Genomic DNA, 25,244 nt, shown 5'->3' on the forward strand with positions numbered 1-25,244 from the left:
TATTACAGATGTCCACCTTGCTGGTACTTTGGTATTCAGAGAATAAAGACAAATGACCAAATACTCTCTGACAGTTTACTTCAATTCAAGGTACAATTAGATTCCACATTCATTGCCATTGGCCATCTTAAACTCATCACTTGTCTTGTTTTCTCCTCCATCCCTATTTTATGTGACAGGGATGGTTACGTCAAGAAATGTTACATTTGTTTTATAGATACCTCAGGCTTTTGCACTAGAACATGTTTCCAGTTAACTGGGGCTGTATGATATGTGAGGATGATCGTGACACCTGCCTGTGCCTGATTGGTTCCCAGCTCTTCCAATGCAGCAGCAGGTCACTCAGGGCCACTGTGATTGGCTCCTTGCTCATTGACCCTGTTGCTTCACCTCAGAGGAAGAAGATATTACAATTGACCTTTGCTTGTGTCTCCAATTTACTCTAACAGGGAGACCTTCTTACATACCACAAGACCACTGCATATTAGTGCACAATATACTGTAGCAGGTTCATAGTTCATCAAACCAGACACTTCACACTTGATTGTGTTGCTACCATGCTGTGCTGTCTTATGTCTCTCTTTATGTAGTGTTGTGTCTCTTGTGTGTTTTGTCCTATATTCGTATTTTATTTTTAATCCCAGCCCCCGTCCCCATCGCTGCAGGAGGCCTTTTGGTAAGCCATCATTGTAAATAAGAATTTGTTCTTAAGTGACTTGCCTAGTTAAATAAAAGGTTAAATAAAAATAAATTAATAAAATAATAGCATGGGCATGATACTAGGAGGAGAATGTTATGATTAATGCTCATAACAGGCAGCTTCTGAAGTCAGATAACCTGTGAAGGCATCTCTTTCCAGACTCCATTTGGAGGAACATGTTGACAGCACAATCTGTAAGGTTAAGATGCTGAACAGTGAGGAGACTTGAGAGTTATCAGAGAACATGTGAAAGTATGTCAGATGAAATCCTCACTATGTCTTTGATGTAGTGCCGTGTGGCTCAGTTGGTAGAGCATGGTGTTTGCAACGCCAGGGTTATGGGTTCGATTCCCACGGGGGACCAGTACGGGGGAATTTTTTTTAATGAAATGTACACATTCACTACTGTAAGTCGCTCTGGATAAGTGTCTGCTAAATGACTAAAATGTAAATGTAAAAACGTAGTCCCTGACTCTGGGTGATGCTTGTGTATTTGGCTGATGGAAGGCTGCTGGTGCATGTCGAGTTCTGATGGACAACAACTGTTCAGCTTCAGGCTATCAATCAACTACAGTGGATTCTGCGTGCAAAGCAAACTGCAGTATGTACTAGGATCTGGCCTTGGGATGAAGGAAAAGCCAGCATTATCCCAGTCTCAGTATGGCCTCCGTAGAGGTAATCACAGTGACACACACTCCTTCCACCCCCTCAAAGACATCCTCACTCGCCTGTCAGACCTGGAGCCGGGCGAGCATCCGGGAGACAGGCTGAGGAGCCAGAGAGTATGGCCAGAGCCAGGTAATGAGGTTTTCTCCACTACAGCCAGAGGACAGTCAGCCAAGACTCCAAATCAACAACAAAAAAATGATTCAAATAAAATGTCATTAATAAGCAATTAGCCTTGCTAGGGGAATCGTGGAGCGCTCTACTTCTCATCTGTCTCGCTCTCCTTTCCTTCCTCCTTTCAGTCAGAACTGCTTGCCCTGCATACAAACTATCCATAAATATGATTAAAGTTATCAATGTTTTATAATGGAAAATGTAGTTTCATTGTCTTGGGCATGCTCCGAGATCGTTGTGGGTAGAACGTAAGGGAGCGGTGCCTCTGTTTCCAAATGCACAATGTCTGTACTTGGTTTGAGTGGTTTATAACCATAACTGTTGTTCATGCAGGGATGAGAAGAGCGACCAGTATAGAGGCATTTGAAGGAGGGCAGGATGTTGTTTGACTGTCTTTGAGAAAAAGAACCGACTACAGCAATGTTCCCCCGTAATAACCCATAGGGATTAATTTGGCTTTTACATCAGACTTCATCTATGGGATTGCTCAAACCCTGCCAACTCACTCTACCACTGTGTGACTCAAGTATTGATGAGGGAATATAAGCCAAAACAGACTTGACTTGTGATATTCATGTCAAAATATCAAATAATGAAAACAGCTACTGAGGGAGAATGCTCCAAATTTAACATACGGATAAAATACAGATATACAGTGCCAAAACATTTCTGCAGCATTGAAGGTCCCCAAGAACACAGTGGCCTCCATCATTCTTAAAATAGAAGAAGTTTGGAACCACCGAGACTCTTCCTAGAGCGGACCGCCCGGCCAAACTAAGCATTCGGGGGAGAACGGCCTTGGTCAGTGAGGTGACCAAGAACCCGATAGTCACTCTGACAGAGCTCCAGAGTTCATCTGGAGATGGGAGAACCTTCGAGAAGGACAACCATCACTGCAGCACTCCACCAATTAGGCCTTTAACTGAGTGGCTTCTTTCTGGCCACGATCATAAAGGCACGACAGCCCGCTTGGAGTTTGCCAAAAGGCACCTAAAGGGCTCTCAGACCATGAGAAACAAGATTCTCTGCTCTGATTAAACCAAGATTGAACTCTTTGGCCTGAATGCTAAGTGCCACGTCTGGAGAAAACCTGGCACCATCCCTACAGTAAAGCATGGTGGTGGCAGCATCATGCTGTGGGGATGTTCTTTAGCGGCAGGGACTGGGAGACTAGTTAGGATCGAGGGAAAGATGAACGGAGAAAAGTACAGGGAGATCCTTGGTGAAAACCTGCTCCATCCAGAGTGCTCAAGACCTCAGACTGGGGAGAAGGTTCACCTTCCAACAGCGCAACAACCCTAAGCACACAGCCACGACAACACAGGAGGGGCTTTGGGACAAGTCTCTGAATGTCTTTGAGTGGCACAGCCAGAGCCCAGACTTGAACCCGATCGAACATCTCTGGAGACCTGAAATTAGCTGTACAGCGACGCTCCCCAGCCAACCTTGCAGAGCTTGAGAGAATCTGCAAAGAAGAAATGGGAGAAACTCCCCAAATACAGGTGTGCCAAGCTTGTAGCATCATACCCAAGAAGAGTTGATGCTGTAGTTGCTGCCGAAGCTGCTTGAACAAAGTACTGAGTAAAGGGTCAGAATACTTATGTAAATTGGGTGTTATGCAAAAATTCCAGAACTTATTTTTGCTTTGAAATGGGGTACTGTGTGTAGATGGGTGGACTATTTAATCCATTTTAGAATAAGGCTGTAACGAAACAAGATGTGGAAAAAGGGGGTCTGAATAATTTTAGAATGCGCTGTATCAATGAATTTCTGTAACAATGTTCCAGCACCCTCTAGTGGTAATCTGCTGCACCCAGAGAGAACACAAATATAACAGTGAAACTATTTGTATGGATTTTCTGCGACAGATATCCCTGATATGTATTGAAGTCATCAAACCATCATCTACTGAAGTGTTATCGCCATACTAGCCATCCAAACCCAACTCGGTGTTCCAGATCCAGTGTGATTTACATTGCTCTTCCATTAGCAAAAGCATTGCTTTTAGGACTCAGGTAGCCATTCCCCTCTGTCCTTCTGGTTAGAGCTAGAGAACAGCCATATTTATCCCCATTCCTGGTTTCAGTTTTAAGCAGAGGGTCCTATATAAGATTTACACAGCTCTAGATCACATCTCAAATAGTACACAGGAGTATTTAATAAAATTCTTTATTCATAAACTTGATGCAAGTTTACAAATTACTGTACATGGTCAGAATTACCCTTGCAATGAAAAACAAAATAAAAGCATGCTAACAGTGCATAACTTTATAACCCGCTCAATCGCCAATCACAAAATGAAGCCAGAAAAAGGAACCAATAATTAGTTTCAGGTCTCAAACCAAAATCTCCCATCGCACTGGGTTTTTAGTCAGAAAACTGGTCTGGATCTGTATAAGAGGAGCTGTAATTCACTGCACGACTGACATTAGAACAGACATTGGGGCCTTCCACGAAGTTAAAAGCCCATTTGACGTCTGCTCTGAAGGCACAGGGATTTAAACAGTAAGAGTTGGAGTCCTGCTCTGGGGTGGACAGAATAGTATAGTAGTCCATTTGTTTTAGACCTCATACTCCTAACACATGGGCGGGACGCCCATAACTGTTGGAGACAGCCTTTTTGCAATTGGTATCCTTTAGAACTAAGCTGATCTGGTGAGAGTCAGTCCTACATTAATCTATAAAAAAAATAATCTGTTCCCAGAGATGGGGTTTACTGAGACAGCATCTACCGACCTCTGCAAACTAATATAAATGATCCAACCTGACAAATCAAAACTGTCCAGTCCACACACACACACCCTAGTCCCTAGAGTGAAAGTAATTTCTGAGATATCTACATGCAAAAGACTACAAAACCAGGAGGTACAGGATCACGATGATGTCCTAGATTAGAAACGACCCAAGACAATGAGCTTAAATGGGTGAGGTAAAGCGTTGGTTCACCTTTCTGCATCACAAACCTGATCTGAGGGATTGAATGAGATATATGGGGCCTATATCAAGAGCAAGCATGTCCCTCCCACCTCATCACTCCACCCTGTTACCAGTCTTACCAGTGACTACTTTAAAAAAGATCGAGACAAGCCAAATGGAGAGCGCGCAAGCCAATGGTTACTGTAATTATAGGAGGGGAAACCAATTTGGAAGTAAACAATAGTTTAAAAAAATAATAATTTGCATCTCGTGACATTTGTGAAGCAATCCCTTGCTAAGTCAAGTGTGCAGTAGCTATGTATTCCTGAGTTTGCTTCTCCAGAGAACACAGGGGAGTTTCTAGCCGGGGCATGTTCACGATGAGGTCAGCCATGTGGGAAAGCTGTGGCACACTTGGTACCAATACCTAACGACTATGACAACGGTTATCCATGTGTAGTAGACATATTTGGTAATAAAGTCAGTCACCATATTCGGTGAATAGTAATAAACCTGTAAATGAGTCTTCAGTGCCACCATTTTGACAGAACGTGAAGCATTGTGTTGTACAGGTGGGGGGGGTGGCTGACTTTACAACAAATACAAGGTAGATGGAGCATAATTACACATTATATACCCATTATTAGTATATTTCACAAGGGTGACAGTTCTGGATGAGGTTAGTGTGTCGGGCTGACCTACAGCGTTGAACAAAAAAAAGTGGAATATTTACTAGGAACAAGCTGGTTCCTATGCTGGTTTTTGCGACAACATACTTCTAACAATGTGGATAATACCCACACACAAAACAAAAAAACATTATATGTGTGTAATAACATTAAATCAGATGCTTCACACAATATTCTGCATATTATTCATATAGCTAAGACTTGGCATGCTCCAGGTTTGACAGTGCTGAGGATGGTCATGAGTTAGGGGTTCCTCTGAAAAACTTCCTTCCATCACTGACAACCAAGATCATGAGGTCAGGTCATAAGTGAATAATCAGAAAACAAGGTACCAGAGAGGGGAGGCAAAGGATGGAAATGAGTGGGGCTCAGTCTTTGTTGAAGGCATTACTACACACCTTACAGTCAGACCTGAAAATATTTTTTTTTTAAATCAACAAATATTTTATTATTGAGCATGTGGAATGAAGAAGTCCACTGCAGCCATTAGGCATGGATGGGCGATGTGGGAGTGTGAACAAGCTAGTTAAGACGATGGATTCAAATTAAGCAGGGGACTGCACTGAGCCGTTTTGAAATTGTGTGTGCATAGCCTTACTGAAAGGTTCATCAAGTTTGGGTCACCGGGGAAATTAGCAAAGGCCAAAAACCACCACTGTGTCATTGAGTAAAAGGAATGGTGTGTCACTTTTGAACATATGAAACCACTAACAAAAGTATTTCAATTTATACAGGAAAACAAAACAATAGTAGTCATTATGCTTACATAAAAACATGGTTTAAAAGGTATTCCTTTTAACTTCTGCAAGAGTATCCATGAAGCAAATGCTTTGTTATCCTACGTCTGAAATACACCTTGAGAAATTGATGCCCCTGCTATAGCCAGGGGTATACTAACGCAGTCTCCACCCGCCCGAACCCCAAAACCCACACAAGGTTACGTTAAAAACAATTAAATCAATTCTCAGAAATACAACTCTACAAGTTTTACATGGAGTTATATTCAACTACATTACAGTGATTAAATCCAACCTGCCTTTGCTAAGCCCGGTCATATTTCCAAAAGCAGCCTGAGAGGAGATTGGGCTGGGTGGAGGCGGCCTCCACCTCTTGTGCTCAACAGGATATCCTCCATTAAGCCGTCTCAGTCACACCTTGGTCAGGCGTCTATAGCTCTCCTCTCTCCATTCAGGGCCTTTGGCTTTTGTAGACCTGCCGTTTTTTAAGGAAGCTAGCTTTAGGAGGACATGTTATTCCAGGAGGAATCTTGGCAATATACAGATACACAAGCACAGATATGACAGAGGCCATCCATGGGGAGTGAGGTGATGCTCATCCCCACTACCAGCATTTCATTGTCCATCCCAGCCTCCACTGTCACAAGGGGAATGTCACCTGTCATTCTCTGTTTCAGTCTGTGGCCGGAGAATCTCAGCCCGTCATGCGACTGATGGACAGCTTCAGTCACTAGCAAAAGCCATGCCTCAACCTTGACCCGAAATCACAGGCAGTAAGTAAGCTATTCTTTGCTTGCCCAGAGTAGGATTTAAGGGAGTTGCACAAGATATGGAGCTAATTCAATGCTCAGGGGATTAGGGGTGAGATTGTAACAGAAGAAAACAGAGGGAGCGATTGCACAAGTGAGAGAAAGATAAATAGCGAGAGGGTGGATCCCCTATTGCGAAGTGGATAAGGTGGTTGGTCAGTGAGGGGTTTTAACCATTGGTTGGTTGGTTCTCATGGTAACAGAATGGGGATCAAACTCCCAATGAAAACAACTCCAGTTAGAGAGGGAAAAGAAAAGTGGGGGGGGGGGGGGGGGGGGGGGGGGGTTGCTCCCATGACATGTGGTCCCAGTGGAGGCATGGCAACGGTCCTCTTACCCATCCTCCTTAGGGGGAGTGTACCAGCCTACAAGGATCAGACAAGAGACAGTACACTCAGTTATACTGGACAAAACACAATCAGTTCATCCAAGACAGTAGGATTGATCAAAGAGTTGGATGCATTTTATCTTGACCTAAGAACAAATCACTGTAGCTGCCATATGACACCCTCTTGGAGCTTGTAATACACTACATGACCAAAAGTGTGTGGACATCTGCTCATCGAACATTGCATTCCAAAATCATGGGCATTAATATGGAGTTGGTTCCCCCTTTCCTGCTATAACAGCCTCCACTCTTTTGGGAAGGCTTTCCACTAGATGTTGGAACATCTGCTGGGATTTGCTTCCATTCAGCCACAAGAGCATTAGTGAGATCAGGCAGAATCGTCTAGCATGTTGTAGCGTTAAGATTTCCCTTCACTGGAACGAACTATGAAAAACAGACAATTATTCCTCCTTCCCTAAACTTTACAGTTGACACTATGCATTCAGGCAGGTAGCGTTCTCCTGGCATCCGCCAAACCCAGATTCGTCCGTCGGACTGCCAGTTGGAAGTGTGATTCATCACTCGAGTCCAATAGCGGCGAGCTTTACACCACTCCAGCCGACTCTTGGCGCTGCACATGGGGATCTTAGGCTTGTGTGCAGTTGCCCTTTTCATAAAGCTCCCGACGAACAGTTATTGTGCTGACGTTGCTTCCAGAGGCAGTTTGGAACTCTGTAGTGAGTGTTGAAACCGAGGACAGACCATGTTAAAACACTACGCACTTCAGCACTCGGCAGTCCCGTTCTGTGAGCTTGTGTGGCGTGACAATTTGCAGCTGAGCCGTTGTTGCTCCTAGACATTTCCACTTCCCAATAACAGCACTTACAGTTGACTGGGGCAGCTCTAGCAGGTAAGACATTTAACTGACTTGTTGGAAAGGTGGCATCCTATAACGGTGCCACGTTGAAAGCCACAGAGCTCTTCAGTAAGGCCATTCTACTGACAAGGTTTGTCTATGGAGATTGCATGGCGGTGTGCTTGATTTTATACACCTGTCAACAACGGGTGTGGCTGAAATAGCCAAATCCACTCATTTAAAGGGGTGTCCACATACTTTGTATATATACTGCATCTTCCCAACCACTGACTGATGTATGGAGGGATGTAATCTCAAGGTCAAATATGATACAAGATGTGTAACTGGACATGGTAATACTCACCGTTCTTTTCATGGATCTGGACCAGGGATTTGTATGACTGCTGTGCTCTGGCAAGATTGTATAGGTTCTGAAACAAAAACAGCGCCTATATCGAACTTGTGCTTATGAATGCCCCAAGCAGTGTAAAGGTTCAGGACTAAGCACCATCACGTACAAGTGAATTAGTTTGATGAAGTCTGACTGCACGGTGGATGCCTTTCCATCAGCTTCCCCCAGAGAATTGCGCCGCTCGATCTGTTATCATGCTACGTTTGCACGCACCGCGGGTGACCATTAATCGCACCATAATAAATAGCGCGTTGAACCGTGTGGGGAAAATCTCTGAGGAGCCGGGAGCTGGGTCTATTTTCTCCAGTGTGTGTAATAAAATTCATATTCAGAGTGGAACTGGCTCTTATAAAAAAGGTCCTATCAACCCAGTAACAGAAACATTGGTATTCTTATGTTTTTGATTAATAGGTACATTTCTGGCATTTTATTAACCATACCTACCCAACTTTTGTAACCTCAGGACAGATATGATAAACACTTTCATTAAGCAAGATTTGAAATCAACATAGCTGAGTATCAAGTCTTTGTTTGGTGTACAAGGTTAGATCCTAACTTTTAAAAAACAGATTCTCATACAGCAGGGCCCAAGATTCCTTGAAACTGCAGCTTGTCTATAAATAGCCCTGTCATTTGGTCTGCTCCAAATTCTACTGGGATCCCAGAGTCAGATTAGTGTGACTGTGCTGAGAGAAGAGGGAGAGAAATGACAGCACGAAGTGGACTCATGTGAAGCGTCAGCATTAAGAGATCAGCAGCGTCGCACTGTCCCAGCGACGCTAAGTAACAACGTCCTGTTTAAATGAAGTGCTGGGGGCTCATAGATACCTCATCTCCAAAGAGCAGCTAGGACCAGCTGGCCACACACACACAGCTCACCCCTTTATCCATGTCAGAACACCATGTCAATACACCCTATAGTATGCATCATGTTAACACATTTCAAAGCTCTCTGCCCCCTTAGACAAACAATGCTTACCTTATTGGCTCCAAACTGCACTCTGGCTTTTCCCTTGACTAAAGTGGCATTGATCTGCATGATTACAGACTCTATGGAATAGGCACTGCTCCAGCCCTGAAATCAAGTGGCGATACATCATCAATGCACTAGCATTTACCTCCACTGTGAAATAACAGTGGACAAGTTTTGAACTGACATTGTGGCATAAAAACATACCTGTTTTGTGAGAAGCTCCATGCACAGGGCACCCCCTCCAAGAACATAACTTAAAGACAGCAGGTCAGAGGAAAATATTAGAATATGTAGATATAAAAGGTGATCAAAAATCCACAATAAATCTCTTATCCACAAGCACAGATGATCTCCTTTTAGCTAAACTGCCACTTCTGACTGTCAGCTTTTCACTGGCTGTTGACAATGTCTAGACCAGAAAAGATTGCCCTTCCTTCATGGTTAAGTGAGGGGAGCAACTCCGTCACAGTGGAAACACCGCAGAAAAAACAAAACCATTCCCTTCATACGCAGTGAACTGAACTCACCCTCCAGACAGCACAGGAGAAGCCACCCGTACAAATGGTGGATCAAAGGGGAAATTATCCTGCAGGTAGAGAACAAAATAACATTAAAATGAGAACACCCAACACTACCAAACTGGCTTTGCTTTCTAGTATCAGCATTGGTACTTACTTTATATGAGAAGTTGAGCAGAATGTAATCCATTCCCTCCTTTTCCTTTAAAACCTGCAGGTCACTGTGTAGAGGACTATCTGGATCTACGCTGTTGAGCAAATAGAGTGCATCATAATACATCAGCCACATGCTAGAATTATACAGTACTGTCAACTCCTATGGTAAACAGGCCTAGTGCCGAAAGAGCAGTGAATGCGATAAGGCATTATCCACCCTCATCCTGAGATCCAGCCTTCCTGTCAACTTCCTCCAGTCTTAACCACAGTATAACCCCCCTCTTTAGTTACTTACGTCCTCAGCTTGACGTGCCATTCATACAGGCTGTCATTGACCAGCTCCACTGAATAGATACCTGGAAGAGAATGCATAGTCTGGTAAGTGACATTCGGAATCAAACTGTCATTTTTTTTATTGCAACATATCTGAAGAGCCTTCTAGTGCTGCTGCAGTGAAGTACGTACCCATCTTGTAACTCTGGGACCGGTATATCTCCCGGAGCTCCTTCATGAGGCGGTCTGAGGCCTGCACTGAACCAGATACCGCACCCTGCAACACACAATACAGACAGGGTAATACACCGATACCCAAACATACAGCACATTGAACAATTGGGGATAATAAATGCACAGACACTGACGGCAACAATTAAATCAAATATTTACAGAGCCAGTTCAAATATGCTAATAGTCCTGCATTTAGATAAAAAGTATACAAACTCCTATAAATTAACAGGTATTGATCAGCATAGAGACAAAATGCTTCAGAACTAACTGTCAGTATACAGTTCGCTACAATATATGGTGAGAATTTCACAGGTTCCATAGCAAGGCTCTCATCTGCAATAATGATAGATTTGAAGAGCTGAGCCATTGAATGCAGTAGGGACTGTGGAGGATGAGAGAAGAGCATCTCATTTATAAGTCTCTCGGGAACGCTCACAGACCTTAGGGGAAACAGCTGTATTCTAAAGCAACAATAAAGAGAGCCATGGGTAAATGTTAGATAACATGACTACTATCAGAATAACTAATTACTGTCATTTAACCTACGCAATCCATGTTGATCATGTCCTTGTTTACAAATACAGTCCTAAACAGCATAATATGGGTGTACTGCATTGGTAAGAAATTCCCTCAGTAAAACACTGACGGAAAACAAGATGGAAAATACATCCATTCAGAACCACCTGAAAAACTGGTTAGATGCATGCACATTAGCTATATCATAAAGGGTCACTCTAAACATCCCAGTGTAACAGTGCCGGGTGCAGTAAACTGTTCTAGGCCTAACGACATATATTCCCCATGCATCCCCCAAAAGCGTATAAAATGTCACCTTACCGAATGAGCACTTACGTTCAAGTGGTCCTGCCTCTGGTTCTTGCGGATCTTCTCCAGGATGGCCAGGTTCTCCTTCTCGATGCCGTCATCCTCAGACTTCTTCCCATCCACTGGCTCCTCCTCTTTCATCTCATAGTGGTCCAGGTCTTCAATGTCCTGCTGGCACAACACACAATGACAAGATAAGAGCATTAGAAGACATGTTTTACTTCAAGTTTACACTTGAAATATGTGTGATTTGTACTGACTATCTAGTCGAGCTTGACATCCAGCATGGCTCAGCTCAAATCACCATGGTAATGTGCAGCGCTATATGTAATGACAGTTATTTGAAAAGGGTTAAGGACCTCTCCCATTTCCTCTTCTTCCTCCTCTTCCGACGTGACCTCGTCTGTGACCCCATGCTAAAGAAACACAACAGAGAGAAAGATGAGTTCACAGACAGTTCAATCTCATTCCTAACATGCCATACTTAGTGACGCCAATTGCTTTAGCAAGTTAGATGTAGGCTTATAGTCTAACAAAAAACCGGTAGAGATATTTGTAGGAATGTTTTGAAATGTGCAAAACCAGTAAGTGAGTTTCTGGGTAGTCAGAAACAACATTCCTCAACTGTACAGGCTCCTACTATTTAACATTCAACCTCTGCTTCAGTCATTCTAATTGCTAAGTAGACTATTTTTATTTTACCTTTATTTAACTAGGCAAGTCAGTTAAGAACAAATTCTTATTTTCAATGGAACACTGGGTTAACTGACAGTGGCAGAACGCCAGATTTTTGTTTTACCTTGTCAGCTCAGGGATTCGATTGTAGCCTACCATGAGGCTACGGTTGTGTGTTCATTGGTTACGAGGTAAATTATGCTAGCATCTCCCACTGTCCCCTCCCACAGGAAGAGTATTGATTCCATCCCCGGGACAATGACCTAATCATTAATGTCTGTGCTGATGGACGGTTTCAGGACAGTATTAGGTAGCTTTGACAATAAAATTAAACAAAGGGATTAGGCACATGACTCACTTCAGGTATGTGAAAGGAGATGGTCTTCATGAAAAAGCCTCTTGATGCTTATTTTTTACTTCAATGCCATCCAATGGAAAAATATACAGGCCTAGTAGTACTTGAAAACCAGAAAACATTTTGAGCAGACATTAGGCGTCCTTACCTTTCGGTCTTGTCCTACAGGGCCGGCAGGGAGGGGCTGGTCCAGCATCTCTACATCTGGGTGCTGGGGCAGGTTGTACAGCCGACAGAGGTCACAGATGAGCCGCTTTAGCTGTTGCAGGAGCTGGGGGACCGAGGGACAGTACCAGCAGGCACAGTTTGAGTTGGGGAGCACAGGCAACAAACTAGCAGGTCAGCAGCACTAGATAACACAGCACAGACATGTCACAGATACATTGCCGTGAAAAAGGATTTGTCCCCTTTCTGATTTTTTTTACAACGAATGCTATCAGATCTTCAATCAAAACCTAATATTAGATAAAGGGAACCTGAGCGAACAAATAAAACAAATGAGATACTTATGGAATTTATATAATAGAAGTTATGCAACACCCAATGCCCATGTGAAAAAGTAACTTCCCCCTTACACTCAATAACTGGTTGTGCCACCTTCAGCTGCAATAACTGCAACCAAACGCTTCCTGTAGTCGTTGTTGATCAGTCTCTCACATCGCTGTGGAGTAATTTTCACCCACTCCATGCAAAACTGATTTAACTCAGCGACATGTGGGTTTGAGCATGAACTGCTCGTTTCAGGTCCTGCCATAACATCTCAATCGGGTTCAGATCTGGACTTTGACTAGGCCGTTACAAAACTTCAAATGTGTTTTTTTCCTTCTCATCCATTCTGATGTAGACTTGATAGCGTTTATTTGATCATTGTTTTGCTGCATGAACCAGCTGCATTCAGCTTAAGTTCAGACAGCCTGATATTCTCCTCTAGAATTCGCAGATAAAGACCAAAATGTATGGTTCCTTCAATGATTGCAAGTCATCCAGGTCCTGAGGCAGCAAAGTATCCCCAAACCACCACACTACCACCACACTTGACCATTGTTATGAGGTTCTTATTGTGGAATGCAGTGTTTGGTTTTCACCAGAAAAATGGAAGTCTTCAGCCATTCTGATGTAAAGCAACAAATTGTACATTTTGGAATGGCCTAGTCAAAGTGCAGACTTAAACCAACAAAGGTCGCTGAGTTAAAGCAGTTCTACATGAAAGTGTGGGGCAAAATGTGATGCGAGAGACTGATCAAATGCTTCCTGTAGTTGTTGGTTGCAGTCATTTAAGGTGGCAGTCATTGCAGGAGTTACAACCAGGTACTCTGTAAGAGGAAAAATAAATGTCTTCACACAGGGCATTGGATGTGGAATAAATGTATTAAATAATTATAAAATGTTTGTTATTTGAACACAACTTCCCTTGATCTTATATTAGGTTTTGATTGAAGATCTGATAACATTCAGTGTAAGAAAATATGCAAAAACAGAAAATCAGAAAGGAGGCAAATACTTATTTACTGCATTGTACCTTAACCACAGCACACCTTCAGAGACTACATGAAAGGTAAGATTGTCAGGGAATGTCAGACACCTTAGCAACAGTAACTTAGTGCAGAAATGTGTACCTCTGCAAGCTTCTCAGTATTGCTATAGAAGAAATGTATTCTACTGAATGTAGGCCTGGTCCATAAATGGTGAAAATGTTGTATAATGCATGGTGCAGAGAAAATCTGAACACCACAGATATCTTTGATAAGAGTACAATAAAATGCAGATCTGGTGGGCTACAAACAGAGCATGCAGTGTGATTAAGTAGGCTAAGTCAAAGAATGCAGCTACATAAGCCGATATAGCCTACAGAGAACTCAGTGTTTCCCCTAGGATTTCTTTCAGCAATGGCAAAAGGGGGGGGCGAGGGCTTGCTCTTTGCTGGGGGAGTCTGGGGTCATGCCCCCCTGAGAGATTTTTCAGGTAGAACGACTGAGAAGGGCTTCCGAGTGGCGCAGCGGTCTAAGGCACTGCATCTCAGTGCAAGAGATGTCACTACAGACCCAGGTTCGATCCCGGGCTGTATCACAACCAGCCGTGATCAGGAGTCTCATAGGGCGGCGCACAAATGGCCCAGCTTCGTCCGGGTTAGGCCGTCATTGTAAAATAAGAATTTGTTCTTAACTGACTTGCCTACTTAAATGAAAGGTTAAATAAAATCAATAAAAGTGGTCACTTGTGATGACTTTTCAAAAATACATTCTACTCCAAAATGAATGAAAATGTTGACACCATTTGAAATAAAATGGATCGCGCCACTGCATTGTAGGGAGATGAGGAGCAGGTAGTGGCTGTGTGCTCATGGCTCTCATTTGTACCACTGCTCACTCTGTTTGCTACAAATATACCTTGTAATGCTGATCTTGAAGAGATTCTCCAGGACTTTTGAATACACAAAGTAGAGCTCACGAGCAACAAATGGTTCCTGAAAGGTGCGTACTGTGTCACATATGTGCATATAAGTGCACTAGGTATGTGACAAATGGACAATTTTCCTTAACGTTTAAAAACGGCAATTATTTATTTCTTATCAGAAAGTCATAACATTCCACAATTTACAAGGCAGAATAACAGCCCTATTACATATGCATGACTCCTAGGGACAAGCAATTAAGTTATCTACTGCAACTCTTTACAGACTTAGAACACAGCTACAGTAACATAGCAATAGTGACAATTGGTAACTTTTCAGAAAATGTGTAAAATGTGACAGTGAAATTCTGCTCCAGCATAAAATGTTATTTTTTTTAATAGTATGGTTGATAGTTGTTTAATTTCTACTAAAGGTCTTGGTAAGTCACAGTATTTAACAAACCTTAAAGTACTTTTTTTAGGAGAGACTGGTCTCCACGCAGGCAGCAGCTCAAGATTGTTTAATTGATAGTTCTGGTTGCCTAGTAATGGATGTTAGTCCCATTTCAGAAGCCTCATTCCTTTACAGACAAGTAAAATGCCCATTCGTATCTCCAGAGAAGGTTTCGTGTCGGCATTTAAAAATCCGTACTGTAGCCTACACTAATAGACAAGCAAGCTGTAGCGCTTTCAAGGGAGCACATTCCATTATGTCTGAAAAGGGTACTCGATAAAGGATAGCGATAGCCTATCGTAATTTTAAAAACGAAGATTAGGCTACTCCGTGCTCGCAAGAAGAGGGCACGACAAAACCTATTCCCCCTCAGGAGACAGAACAGAAGACTGAAAAAACTTGACACGGGCCCCCAGATCCTCAAAAGGTTCTACAGCTGCACCATCGAGAGCATCCTGACCGGTTGCATCACCGCCTGGTACGGTAACTGCTCAGGAATCTGACCGTAAGGCACTAGAGGGTAGTGTGCACGGCCCGGTACGTCACTGGGGCCAAGCTTCCTGTCACCCAGGCCCAATATACTAGGCGGTGTACGAGGAAAGCCCCAAAAATTGTCAAAGACTCCAGTCACCTAAGTCAGACCGTTTTCTCTGCTACTGCACGGGCAAGCAGTTCCGGAGCACCTAGTCTAGGAACCAAAGGGTCTTTAACAGCTTCTACCCCAAGCCATAAAACTGGCCACTGGATTATTTACATTGACAACCCCCGATGCTACTCGCTGTTAAGTATCTATTCAGTCACTTCACCCCCACCCCGGTACCGGTACCCCCTGTATATAGCCTTGTTATTGTTATTTTATTGGTGTTACTTTAGTTAATTCTTTTAAATATTTCCTTAACTCTTTCTTGAACTGCACTGTTGGTTAAGGGCTTGTAAGTAAGCATTTCACGGTAAGGTCTACATGTTGCATTCAGAGCAGGTAACAAATAAAGTTTGATTTAATCTCAAAATTCACACGACAAGGTCCTTTGGCCTGCTGAAACTGTGGCAGTGTGTCTGTCAAGAAAACCCATCCCTCCGGTTCCACAGAGAGGCACTCTCGACACTCATGCCAAACATGACAGAGGGCTGTCCTGTGATGTTTGAGTGACATGAGGGTGACTCCAAAACACTTAAAAACCTCAGCTGCCTAACAGCTGAAACTAAGACAAGAGGAAACAGGCAGAGAACTTGTCCTGTAGCAGAGTACCTCCCTGAATTGGTCTGACATTCATCTCCCTTTAACCTCCAAGACAGGTTGGAAGAGCAGTATAAAATATCCCAGCTGTCACACAACTCTCCTATCAGAACTGCTTTACCCAACACCACCAATACAGGTATGGTTAATTAGTCATTAGAAGAGCTGTGATAGGCCAAAAAACAACATGTTTCTACTGCTCCGTATAACACTTAGGTGAAGTTGATTTGATTACTATTCATGTCTTATAATACGGTTGTTTTAGTTTGGATACGAGCATCTGCTAAACAAAATTGTAATTGTAAACAAATACTTCAAATATATTGTCATAATCCAGTTTCATTATCTGAACACTGGGAAGTCTCCTTCCAAAGCATTCACATACTAGATCAAAGGCTGGGATTGAAATGATAGTCAAATAATGATTTAGCACCCCAATAATCTGCCTTCTTTTGATGGCTTGGCTCAGCAGGCCGGCGTTGTGAAATCATGCACAGAGAATGCTCTTGCTGAGCTACAGCCTGGCCCATTTAAAAGGGACTGCTAGTTTAGGTAAACTGCTGTTTTTGCATGAGGACGAAAAGGAGAGTCGTTCAATCTTCTCTGTGAAACTTTTGGGATAATGGGACAATTCAGAGTACAACGCATTTCTCATCCCTGGATTGAAATATGTTTTCCAAACCATATCTCGCGACGGCTCTGCAGTCAATCTACACAGGAATGCTGTCTGACCCTAGTGCATCTGTAAGCAAGAGGGTCGGATCTGCTGGCTCTGCTATAAGTCTAGGCTCAATCAAGTGCTTGTGATGAAATAGCACAGAATAGATAGACGTTACTAAACATGAAATAAGATGCAAAATGTTCAGAAGAATACACTCCACCATCAACTGTTAGTTATACTAGTTGTAGGGCTGAGATATTACCAGGGTGCTGCCCTTTCTGACATCCTCCAGGCGCTCCAACACTTGTGTTAGGCTTGGGTCATCAGAGTCCACAAACCAGATTGGAGGTGTGGAGGGGTACGATTCCTGCAATACATGGGTTTTATTGAGGATGAGAGAAACAAAACAAAAATAAATCAGCATTATTGTGTGATAATTGTTTGGAACAATAACATTGAAATTAAACAGGAGTGTGACATTGGCCTGTGTCTGAATCATACATCTAGGAAATCTCAAGTCATTTTATACAGACAAAATAAATATCTGATTACTACTTAACATTACCGGAAGCTAAATTAATGTGATGGTGGCCATTTCACATTCCTTATAGAATCTTAACTAGCCAAGTAACGTTAAGAGCACTGAATTCAATTAGTATGCTGGTCAAAGGAATGTAGCAAATTGGAAAATACAAACCAACAGCATACAGCTAACTAAAAGCTGAGCTGGCAGACCACGGTCTTTTGACAAGACCAGAAGCTGTTTGACAAGTGATGCTTTTGAATCATGCTAGCTAGCAATTATTTACTGACGTCATGAGTATTGCTAACTTAGTGTTATCAGTGACAACTGACGGGCTAGACCTTATTGCGTTGACCATGAAACATGCAATTACAACAACCACTACGTTAGCTATCGAACTTGTTTGACAATCAACTAACGTTAGAAAATGCGGAAGTGTAGATAGCTAACGTTAACGATGTTCATCAGTGACGCAGAAAGCATCCCTAGCCTAGGCCCTAGCATAATGTCATGCCCGTTTCAGGATAAGTCTTTGGCTAAAATCAACAGACTTGCTTGTCTCTCAGTATTTTAGCTAGCTAACGTTAAGTACGTAACCTACAGTAGTAATATGCAAATATTTACTCATACTAAGTTACTATATTAGAAACAAGTCAGCTACCGTTAGCTAGCTTGCTAACATGCAAATATTGGGACTCCTACTAACGTTAGAAGTATAAACAAAAGTCAAACAAACATTGCATAGCTAAATGATAGCTGGCTAACGTTCGACCGGCCACAGTTTGTTTCTTTGACCATCTGTTCGTTCGCCTGTCCCGCGAGGCTAAAACACTGTGTTCAAAGCTAACCTACTGTAACTAGTTACCGCGTTAGCTAACTAATGTACTTAGCCAGCCAAATAACGTTAGCTAGCCATGTCGCCTCGTCTCCCTACTTACCGTAATGTTGCAATGTATAATCAACAGTTTTTCTCCAGTCACATTAAACTGACAGTTTAGCTCATCCGGCTTCCAGTCAATAATTCTGAAGCGTTCGTGGTTTGGATCAAAAATGGACTCCAGAAACTTCAGTTCGGCCTTCAGCCCCGAAACCGACATCTTCCACGCATCTCCGGCTGGGCCGCTGGGGAGGAGTGAATTCGGGACTAAAACTGCAGCTACGCAGTCGAGTCCCAAATCAAGCCTTTTAAAACAACGTAATGTGAATGTCAAACCGCCTTCAAGGCAGGTTAGCTAGCTAGCTAACAAGGCACCAATGGAAACAAGCAAACAGTTAGCTAGCTCAATAACAACGCCTTGATTACTCGTCCGTTGTCTTTCCGTCTAGCTAGTATTGTTGTTGATGTCGGCCTTCTGATAGTACAATTCTAAGACCATAAAATGTGGCTTGGTTGAGTATTAACAGTTCTTTCAATTAGTTGCTTATTTGTTTCGCTGGTCAACAAACTGCTCATGATGATGCCCGCAAAATTCTAACCCAACGCAGGCACGGTGTGTCGTTGAACCCCGGCGCTCAACTGTGTTTTCTTCTGGGGTTTAAAGATGGCGTTTTCCCGAGCCTGCAGAATCCCAGCATCCAGCGCGTGCTCAGTTGAGGGGCGGAGGTTAGAACACCAAAATATAGAAATAAGTAAATCACTTAGACAACTTTGAAACATTTGGTCACAACAGTCTTCCTGTGTGGTGACTGAGTGACAGTAAACCGTCCTTACCTGGAGCATATTGTCACTAGAATTGTAAACGTGTAGCTGGCCAAAGGTATTCATTTTCCAGGTGGAAGTTTAGGTCAATAAAACATATTTATAATGTAATTGATGACAAGGCAAACCCATGGAAAACTAATTGGATTGGCTTGCTAATGAGAGAGCTGTCTGACTTTTTAGGGGGTCTTTAATTCACCTTTAGACATCATTTTTTTGAAGACTGACTTGTTGAGAACACTGTTTGTCCTACTGACTTGTTGAGAAAACACTGTTTGTCCTACATAAAGCTGATTGTCCTATGTTATTGTAGCTATGCCCTTGCACCAGAAGATGTAAGTGTACTACTATTTTTTTAGTTAAATGTTTTTTCCTCTAGCCTTTAGCAAGGGATAAACTGAACTCAAAGAGTAGCTTCTCAACTTAACAAAGCGTTATGATGTCAAATCAAATCCAATTGTATTGGTCACATACACATGGTTAGCAGATGTTAATGCGAGTGTAGCGAAAGGCTTGTGTTTCTAGTTCTGACCGTGAAGTGATATCTAACAAGTAATCTAACAATTTCACAACAACTACCTTATACACACAAGTGTAAATTAATTAATAAGAACATGTACATATAAATATATGGATGAGCGATAGTCGAATGGCATAGGCAAGATACAGTAGATGGTATACAGTACAGTATATACATATGAGATGAGTAATGTAGGGTATGTAAACATGATATAAAGTGCCATTGTTTAAAGTGACTAGCGATATATTTATAACATCCAATTTGTAATGATTAAAGTGGCTAGAGATTTGAGTCAGTATGTTGGCAGCAGCCACTTAATGTTAGTGATGGCTGTTTAACAGTCTGATGGCCTTGAGATAGAAGCTGTTTTTCAGTCTCTCGGTCCCAGCTTTGATGCACCTGTACTGACCTCGCCTTCTGGATGATAGCGGGGTGAACAGGCAGTGGCTCAGGTGGTTGTTGTCCTTGATGATCTTTTTGGCGGTCTTCCTGTGTCATCGGGTGGTGTAGGTGTTCTGGAGGGCAGGTAGTTTGCCCCTGGTGATGCGTTGTGCAGATCTCACAACCCTCTGGAGAGCCTTACGGTTGTGGGCAGAGCAGTTGCTGCACCAGGCGGTGATACAGCCCGACAGGATGCTCTCGATTGTGCATCTGTAAAAGTTTGAGTGTTTTTGGTGACAAGCCAAATTTCTTCAGCCTCCTGAGGTTGAAGAGGCACTGCTGCGCCTTCTTCACCACACTGTCTGTGTGGGTGGACCATTTCAGTTTGTCCATGATGTGTACGCCGAGGAACTTAAAACATTCCACCTTCTCCACTACTGTCCCGTCGATGTGGATAGGGGGGTGCTCCCTCTGCTGTTTCCTAAAGTCCACGATCATCTCCTTTGTTTTGTTGACGATGAGTGAGAGGTTATTTTCCTGACACCACACTCCGAGGGCCCTCACCTCCTTCCTGTAGGCCGTCTCGTCGTTGTTGGTAATCAAGCCTACCACTGTAGTGTCGTCTGCAAACTTGATGATTGAGTTGGAGGCGTGCATGGCCACGCAGTCATGGGTGAACAGGGAATACAGGAGAGGGCTGAGAACGCACCCTTGTGGGGCCCCAGTGTTGAGGATCAGCGGGGTGGAGATGTTGTTTCCTACCCTCACCACCTGGAGGCGGCCCGTCAGAAAGTCCAGGACCCAGTTGCACAGGGTGGGGTCGAGACCCAGGGTCTCGAGCTTAATGACGAGTTTGGATGGTACTATGGTGTTAAATGCTGAGCTGTAATCGATGAACGGCATTCTTACATAGGTATTCCTCTTGTCCAGATGGGTTAGGGCAGTGTGCAGTGTGATTGTGACCTATTGGGGCGGTAAGCAAATTGGAGTGGGTCTAAGGTGTCAGGTAGGGTGGAGGTGATGTGATCCTTGACTTGTCTCTCAAAGCACTTCATGATGACGGAAGTGAGTGCTACGGGGCAATAGTCGTTTACTTCAGTTACCTTAGCTTTCTTGGGAACAGGAACAATGGTGGCCCTCTTGAAGCATGTGGGAACGGCAGACTGGGATAGGGATTGATTGAATATGTCCGTAAACACACCAGACTGCTGGTCTGCGCATGCCTTGAGGACATGGCTAGGGATGCAGTCTGGGCCGGCAGCCTTGTGAGGGTTAACACGTTTAAATGTTTTAGTCATGTTGGCTGCAGTGAAGGAGAGCCCGCAGGTTTTGGTGTTGATGATTATTACACAGCACTCTGATCCTCTGCATTGTAATTCTCCATTTAGTCACACCAACTCCTCATGACATCAACTCCTCACTTAAATGGACAGTGAAAGAATGATGAACCAGGACTTAATTATTGTGTGATGGTAGTCTGATCATCAGCTAATTATGTCTTACAGTCAATATAATACTAAATGTGCTTGTGACAGGCGCAAGTGATATGATATGTGAATTGTCTACTGCAAATTTGGATGGGGCGGCAGGTAGCCTAGCGGTTAAAAGCATTTGGCCAGTAACTGAAAGGTCGCTGGTTGGATTCCACAAGTCAACTAGGTTGAATCATTCAATGTGCCCTTGAGCAAGGCACTTAACCCTAATTGCTCCTGTAAATTGCTCTGAATAAGAGTGTCTGCTAAATGACTACATTTTTTTATTTTTATGGATGGAATCTTTGAAACTATCAGGATGCAGCGAACCCCTATCAATTAATCTGTAAGGATGGCAGCTGTGTGGGGAGATGAGGCTGAACAGAGGGGTGTCCAGTCAGAGGAGAGGAAGATGAGAAATGCGTCATTCAACTGGACAACCAGAATGAGATTCATTGAGCATGCCAAATGTTAAAGGTAAACAATCAAGGCAATCCCTGAGGAGTAAGCCTGTTACCGAGAGATGAGCGAGTGCAGCTGACTGAACAAGGAGAATGCAGTGCTGTCAGCTCCAATCACGCTGTCACAAGGCCTGCCCTGCAGCTCAAAAGAAATAAAATTACCTGTGGCCCTTCTTCACCCCAAGCAACTACCCAGGCGGAAACTGTGAGTACATGAGCACTGCAGTGCAGGACACATGCAACAGTCATGAGCAGACTAAACCCCTGAGATCTGTTACATTTCGACCAAGGTGATTTCTACATAACCCAACTGTTTTGGGTTTATTTAATTTAATAAAATGTAAATTTCAGTTCAGAAAATCATTGAAAGTCGTTGAAATTATATAGGCTCTGTTCCCCTATGGAAGATGGACTTTCCACTTTTCAGCAGCAACTTACACTGAGTGTACAAAACATTAGGAACACCTTCCTAATATTGAGTTGCACCTCCAGCAGCATTGCCGTTCTTGACACAAACCGGTGCGCCTGGCATCTACTACCATACCCTCTGAATGGCACACATACACAATCCATGATTTTATTGTCTCAATAAGGAATCATAGCTGGATTCAGGTGTTCTTATTATTTTGTACACTCAGTCGGCATTCATTTTTGCCACTACCAAACTAGAGTATATTGGCCACCAGATGGTAGTAGACAACAACATTATATTCCATAAACTTCAAATTTACGAATTGTATTTTTCAAGATCCTGTAATAGGAAAGGCAAATGGCCATCACTAGAGAAGGAGCAGGCTCTCTGACAAATACCTGCCAAATCACATGCACAGGAAGCCTACAAAACTTAGGCATTCCACACTGCTTTAGTCATTAGCAGCTTAAGGGGACGATGACAAGTCCTCTTTTTCTCTCCAGAGGGGCAGGAATGGATGAAGGTCACCCTGAGGAGTGGCTGTCTGAATTGTTGTTCTCCACATGCCACTATCCCCAGCCTGTTGTGGCTCCTCTTCTGTCTGGAGTCAGTGCTCATTGACACCATGATCCATCTTTATCCTCAGATGCAGATTGGGATTTAGGGAGATTGCATTTTTAGAAATATCTACAAACTCGTGTCTGCCAGTGAGGGATGGCTGTGTGAATGGGGTTATGGCAACACTGCAGTTGCATCATTCACAGAAATTGTGGCTTGAATGCAGGCAAGCCTTATTAAAAACATCTGTCACTGAAACACCTCCCATGTCTGCTCTGAACTGGTGCTGTGTCACTTGTCACCCACTGTCATTGAGAATCATAGGCTTCGGTTGTGTGTGAGTGTGCTGACATACTGTATGTTCATTAATGTAATTACAAAGTTCCTTCCATCCATAGATAACCATCAACCCTATCGTAAATATATTACACCTTAGCCATATTGTGTCCAAAATCCCACTACCTAAATCACTGGGCAGATTGAATTGCTCTTGATTAATTTGGAGAGGGACTGAATGGGTTTGGAGTGGATGTGGCTGGCGGGGGATGAATAATTAGCATAAACACACTTGGTCCCATTCCTACATTTCATTACTTACTACTCCCGTGGTCCTGTCCTATTGATTGGAATAGCAATTTTTGAATTGACCATTACACTTTTGTGATTAACATCTCTCAGCTGTTAACCTTTCTAAAACTTAGTACCTGTGTGTTTACCCAAGCATGGTAAGATTTTTGATTGTGTTGACATTAGGTAACCAGGTGAACAGTGGGTAAGTCTGTGGATCCAAAAGCCACATAACACCAAGTGAGGACAACAGAAGGCATGTAAAGGTTGCCTTAACTCCACGACCCCTCTGGCAGGTCACTCAGGAGACTCTGCAAAGGCCACGGTTCCAGCTCAGTGCACAGGATCATTTATTTTTGTTGCTTTGGATAGGGAATGGGGGTGGTAGTGGTCCTTGGCGTGTGTGTACATGTTTTCCTTCATTATCAGGACCAGAATTTCCTGACAAGTCACCAGAATGTCCTGAAAAAGTAGGAAAACAAGAACAAATCCATGTCCTGAATTTGTTAAAATTATATTGTAGACTTAAAGGTTCAGGGTTAGGGTTAGGAGTTAGGGGAAAATAGGATTTTGAATGGGAATACATTTTTATTCCCCAAAAAGTCCCGAGAATTCACATAAAATAAGCTGTGTATGTGTGTGTGAGAGAGAGATGAATGGGCTAAAGAGGTGAGGATATTGGTCAGATAATAATTCATTTTGAGCAGGTCTCAGAATTATACATGGGTTTATGGGTCAGTTGAAGTAGGGGTTTGTATTTTCCTTTAGTTTCAGCTCTATTCACAAAAATAATATTGGTGCCTTTCAAGAGAATCTCAGCTTAAAATATTGCAGATAGATTTGGGGTTTTATCATTTTAATAGTGTGCATAATTTCTAATGCCCCCTTTTTTTGTATTTTCCCAACCCTACGGCCCAACAGCAATACTTCTACTGCTACTTACAGCTATTTTCGCTCACATGTACGGTACATATAATTATACATATATTTCTAATTTCCTCTTTCTGCAAGTGCTGGATTTTCACCTACAGTGGCCAATCCACCATTCATTCTCATTGTAAATCCAACCCTCCGATGTCCACAGATTAACCCATCTTTCCCAGTATAATGCCATTTGCTATTTTCTCAATATATCCCTCCATTTTACTGTAGTGTCTTACGAGGGTCTTGAACCTCCCTATTTGTAACATTTTTACAGATATTGCCCTAAAAATAAATACATTACCCAAGAGTATAATGATATTTCCCATTGACTGATCGTGGTTTTTCAGATCCCCTACCAATACAGTTTGCAGGTCCATCTGAACCCTGATATTATGACACAATAAACAATAAGTACTGCAAGGCTTCATTGATGTTGGAAAAGGTTACAGAAATATGTATTATTCTGGTGGTATTTGAGGTCGTCAATACCTTCTATGTCATGGAAAGCTGAGGTGTCCTTAATGATTTGTACGCTCAGTTTATATGGAACAATCTTCCTCTTATGTCATAATCGATTCCTATCCTGTCTGTCACATTTGGCTGATCTTTCCAGAGACATAGTAATAATAATAAGAAGAAGAAGAAGAAGAAGAAGAATACATATTGTGCTTTTCATTACAAGAAGAAT

The 25,244-nt window shown here is 42.8% G+C and overlaps 1 protein-coding gene across 3 annotated transcripts; it reads right to left on the bottom strand.

The window, feature by feature from the left end:
* Positions 1 to 3,693: 3,693 nt before the first annotated feature.
* LOC106587229 (ubiquitin-conjugating enzyme E2 Q2) lies at positions 3,694 to 19,148 on the bottom strand. Of its 3 annotated transcripts, none has more exons than XM_014175413.3 (13): positions 18,501 to 19,146; positions 17,302 to 17,406; positions 12,445 to 12,567; positions 11,626 to 11,682; positions 11,294 to 11,434; positions 10,400 to 10,484; positions 10,230 to 10,290; positions 9,936 to 10,026; positions 9,788 to 9,846; positions 9,465 to 9,513; positions 9,267 to 9,362; positions 8,240 to 8,306; positions 3,694 to 7,056 (listed from the first exon to the last, which is right to left on the bottom strand). In XM_014175413.3, the coding sequence occupies exons 1-13, from the start codon at positions 18,657 to 18,659 to the stop codon at positions 7,025 to 7,027; spliced, it is 1,125 nt and encodes a 374-aa protein (XP_014030888.1). In that variant the 5' UTR covers positions 18,660 to 19,146; the 3' UTR covers positions 3,694 to 7,024. The 3 variants fall into 3 exon arrangements, with proteins under 3 accessions (XP_014030888.1, XP_014030887.1, XP_082825590.1); XM_014175412.3 differs by having other exon boundaries at positions 11,279 to 11,434; positions 18,501 to 19,145; XM_082969464.1 differs by lacking the exons at positions 3,694 to 7,056; positions 8,240 to 8,306; positions 9,267 to 9,362 and having other exon boundaries at positions 9,387 to 9,513; positions 11,279 to 11,434; positions 18,501 to 19,148.
* Between the last annotated feature and the right edge of the window lie 6,096 nt (positions 19,149 to 25,244).

The sequence above is a fragment of the Salmo salar genome, chromosome 26, assembly GCF_965601325.2.
Source record: "Salmo salar chromosome 26, fSalSal1, whole genome shotgun sequence".
In the NCBI taxonomy this organism is placed as follows: Eukaryota; Metazoa; Chordata; class Actinopteri; order Salmoniformes; family Salmonidae; genus Salmo; species Salmo salar.

Bases quoted from the DNA above. Each gene is read 5' to 3' on its own strand.
- LOC106587229 (XM_014175412.3), bottom strand. From the start codon at position 18,659: ATGTCGGTTTCGGGGCTGAAGGCCGAACTGAAGTTTCTGGAGTCCATT. The intron at 11,683-12,444 runs GTAAGGACGCCT...GTGTTTCTTTAG, and splicing joins CTGTAGGACAAGACCGAAAG to CATGGGGTCACAGACGAGGT. The intron at 11,435-11,625 runs GTCCTTAACCCT...TTGTGCCAGCAG, and splicing joins AAGAAGAGGAAATGGGAGAG to GACATTGAAGACCTGGACCA.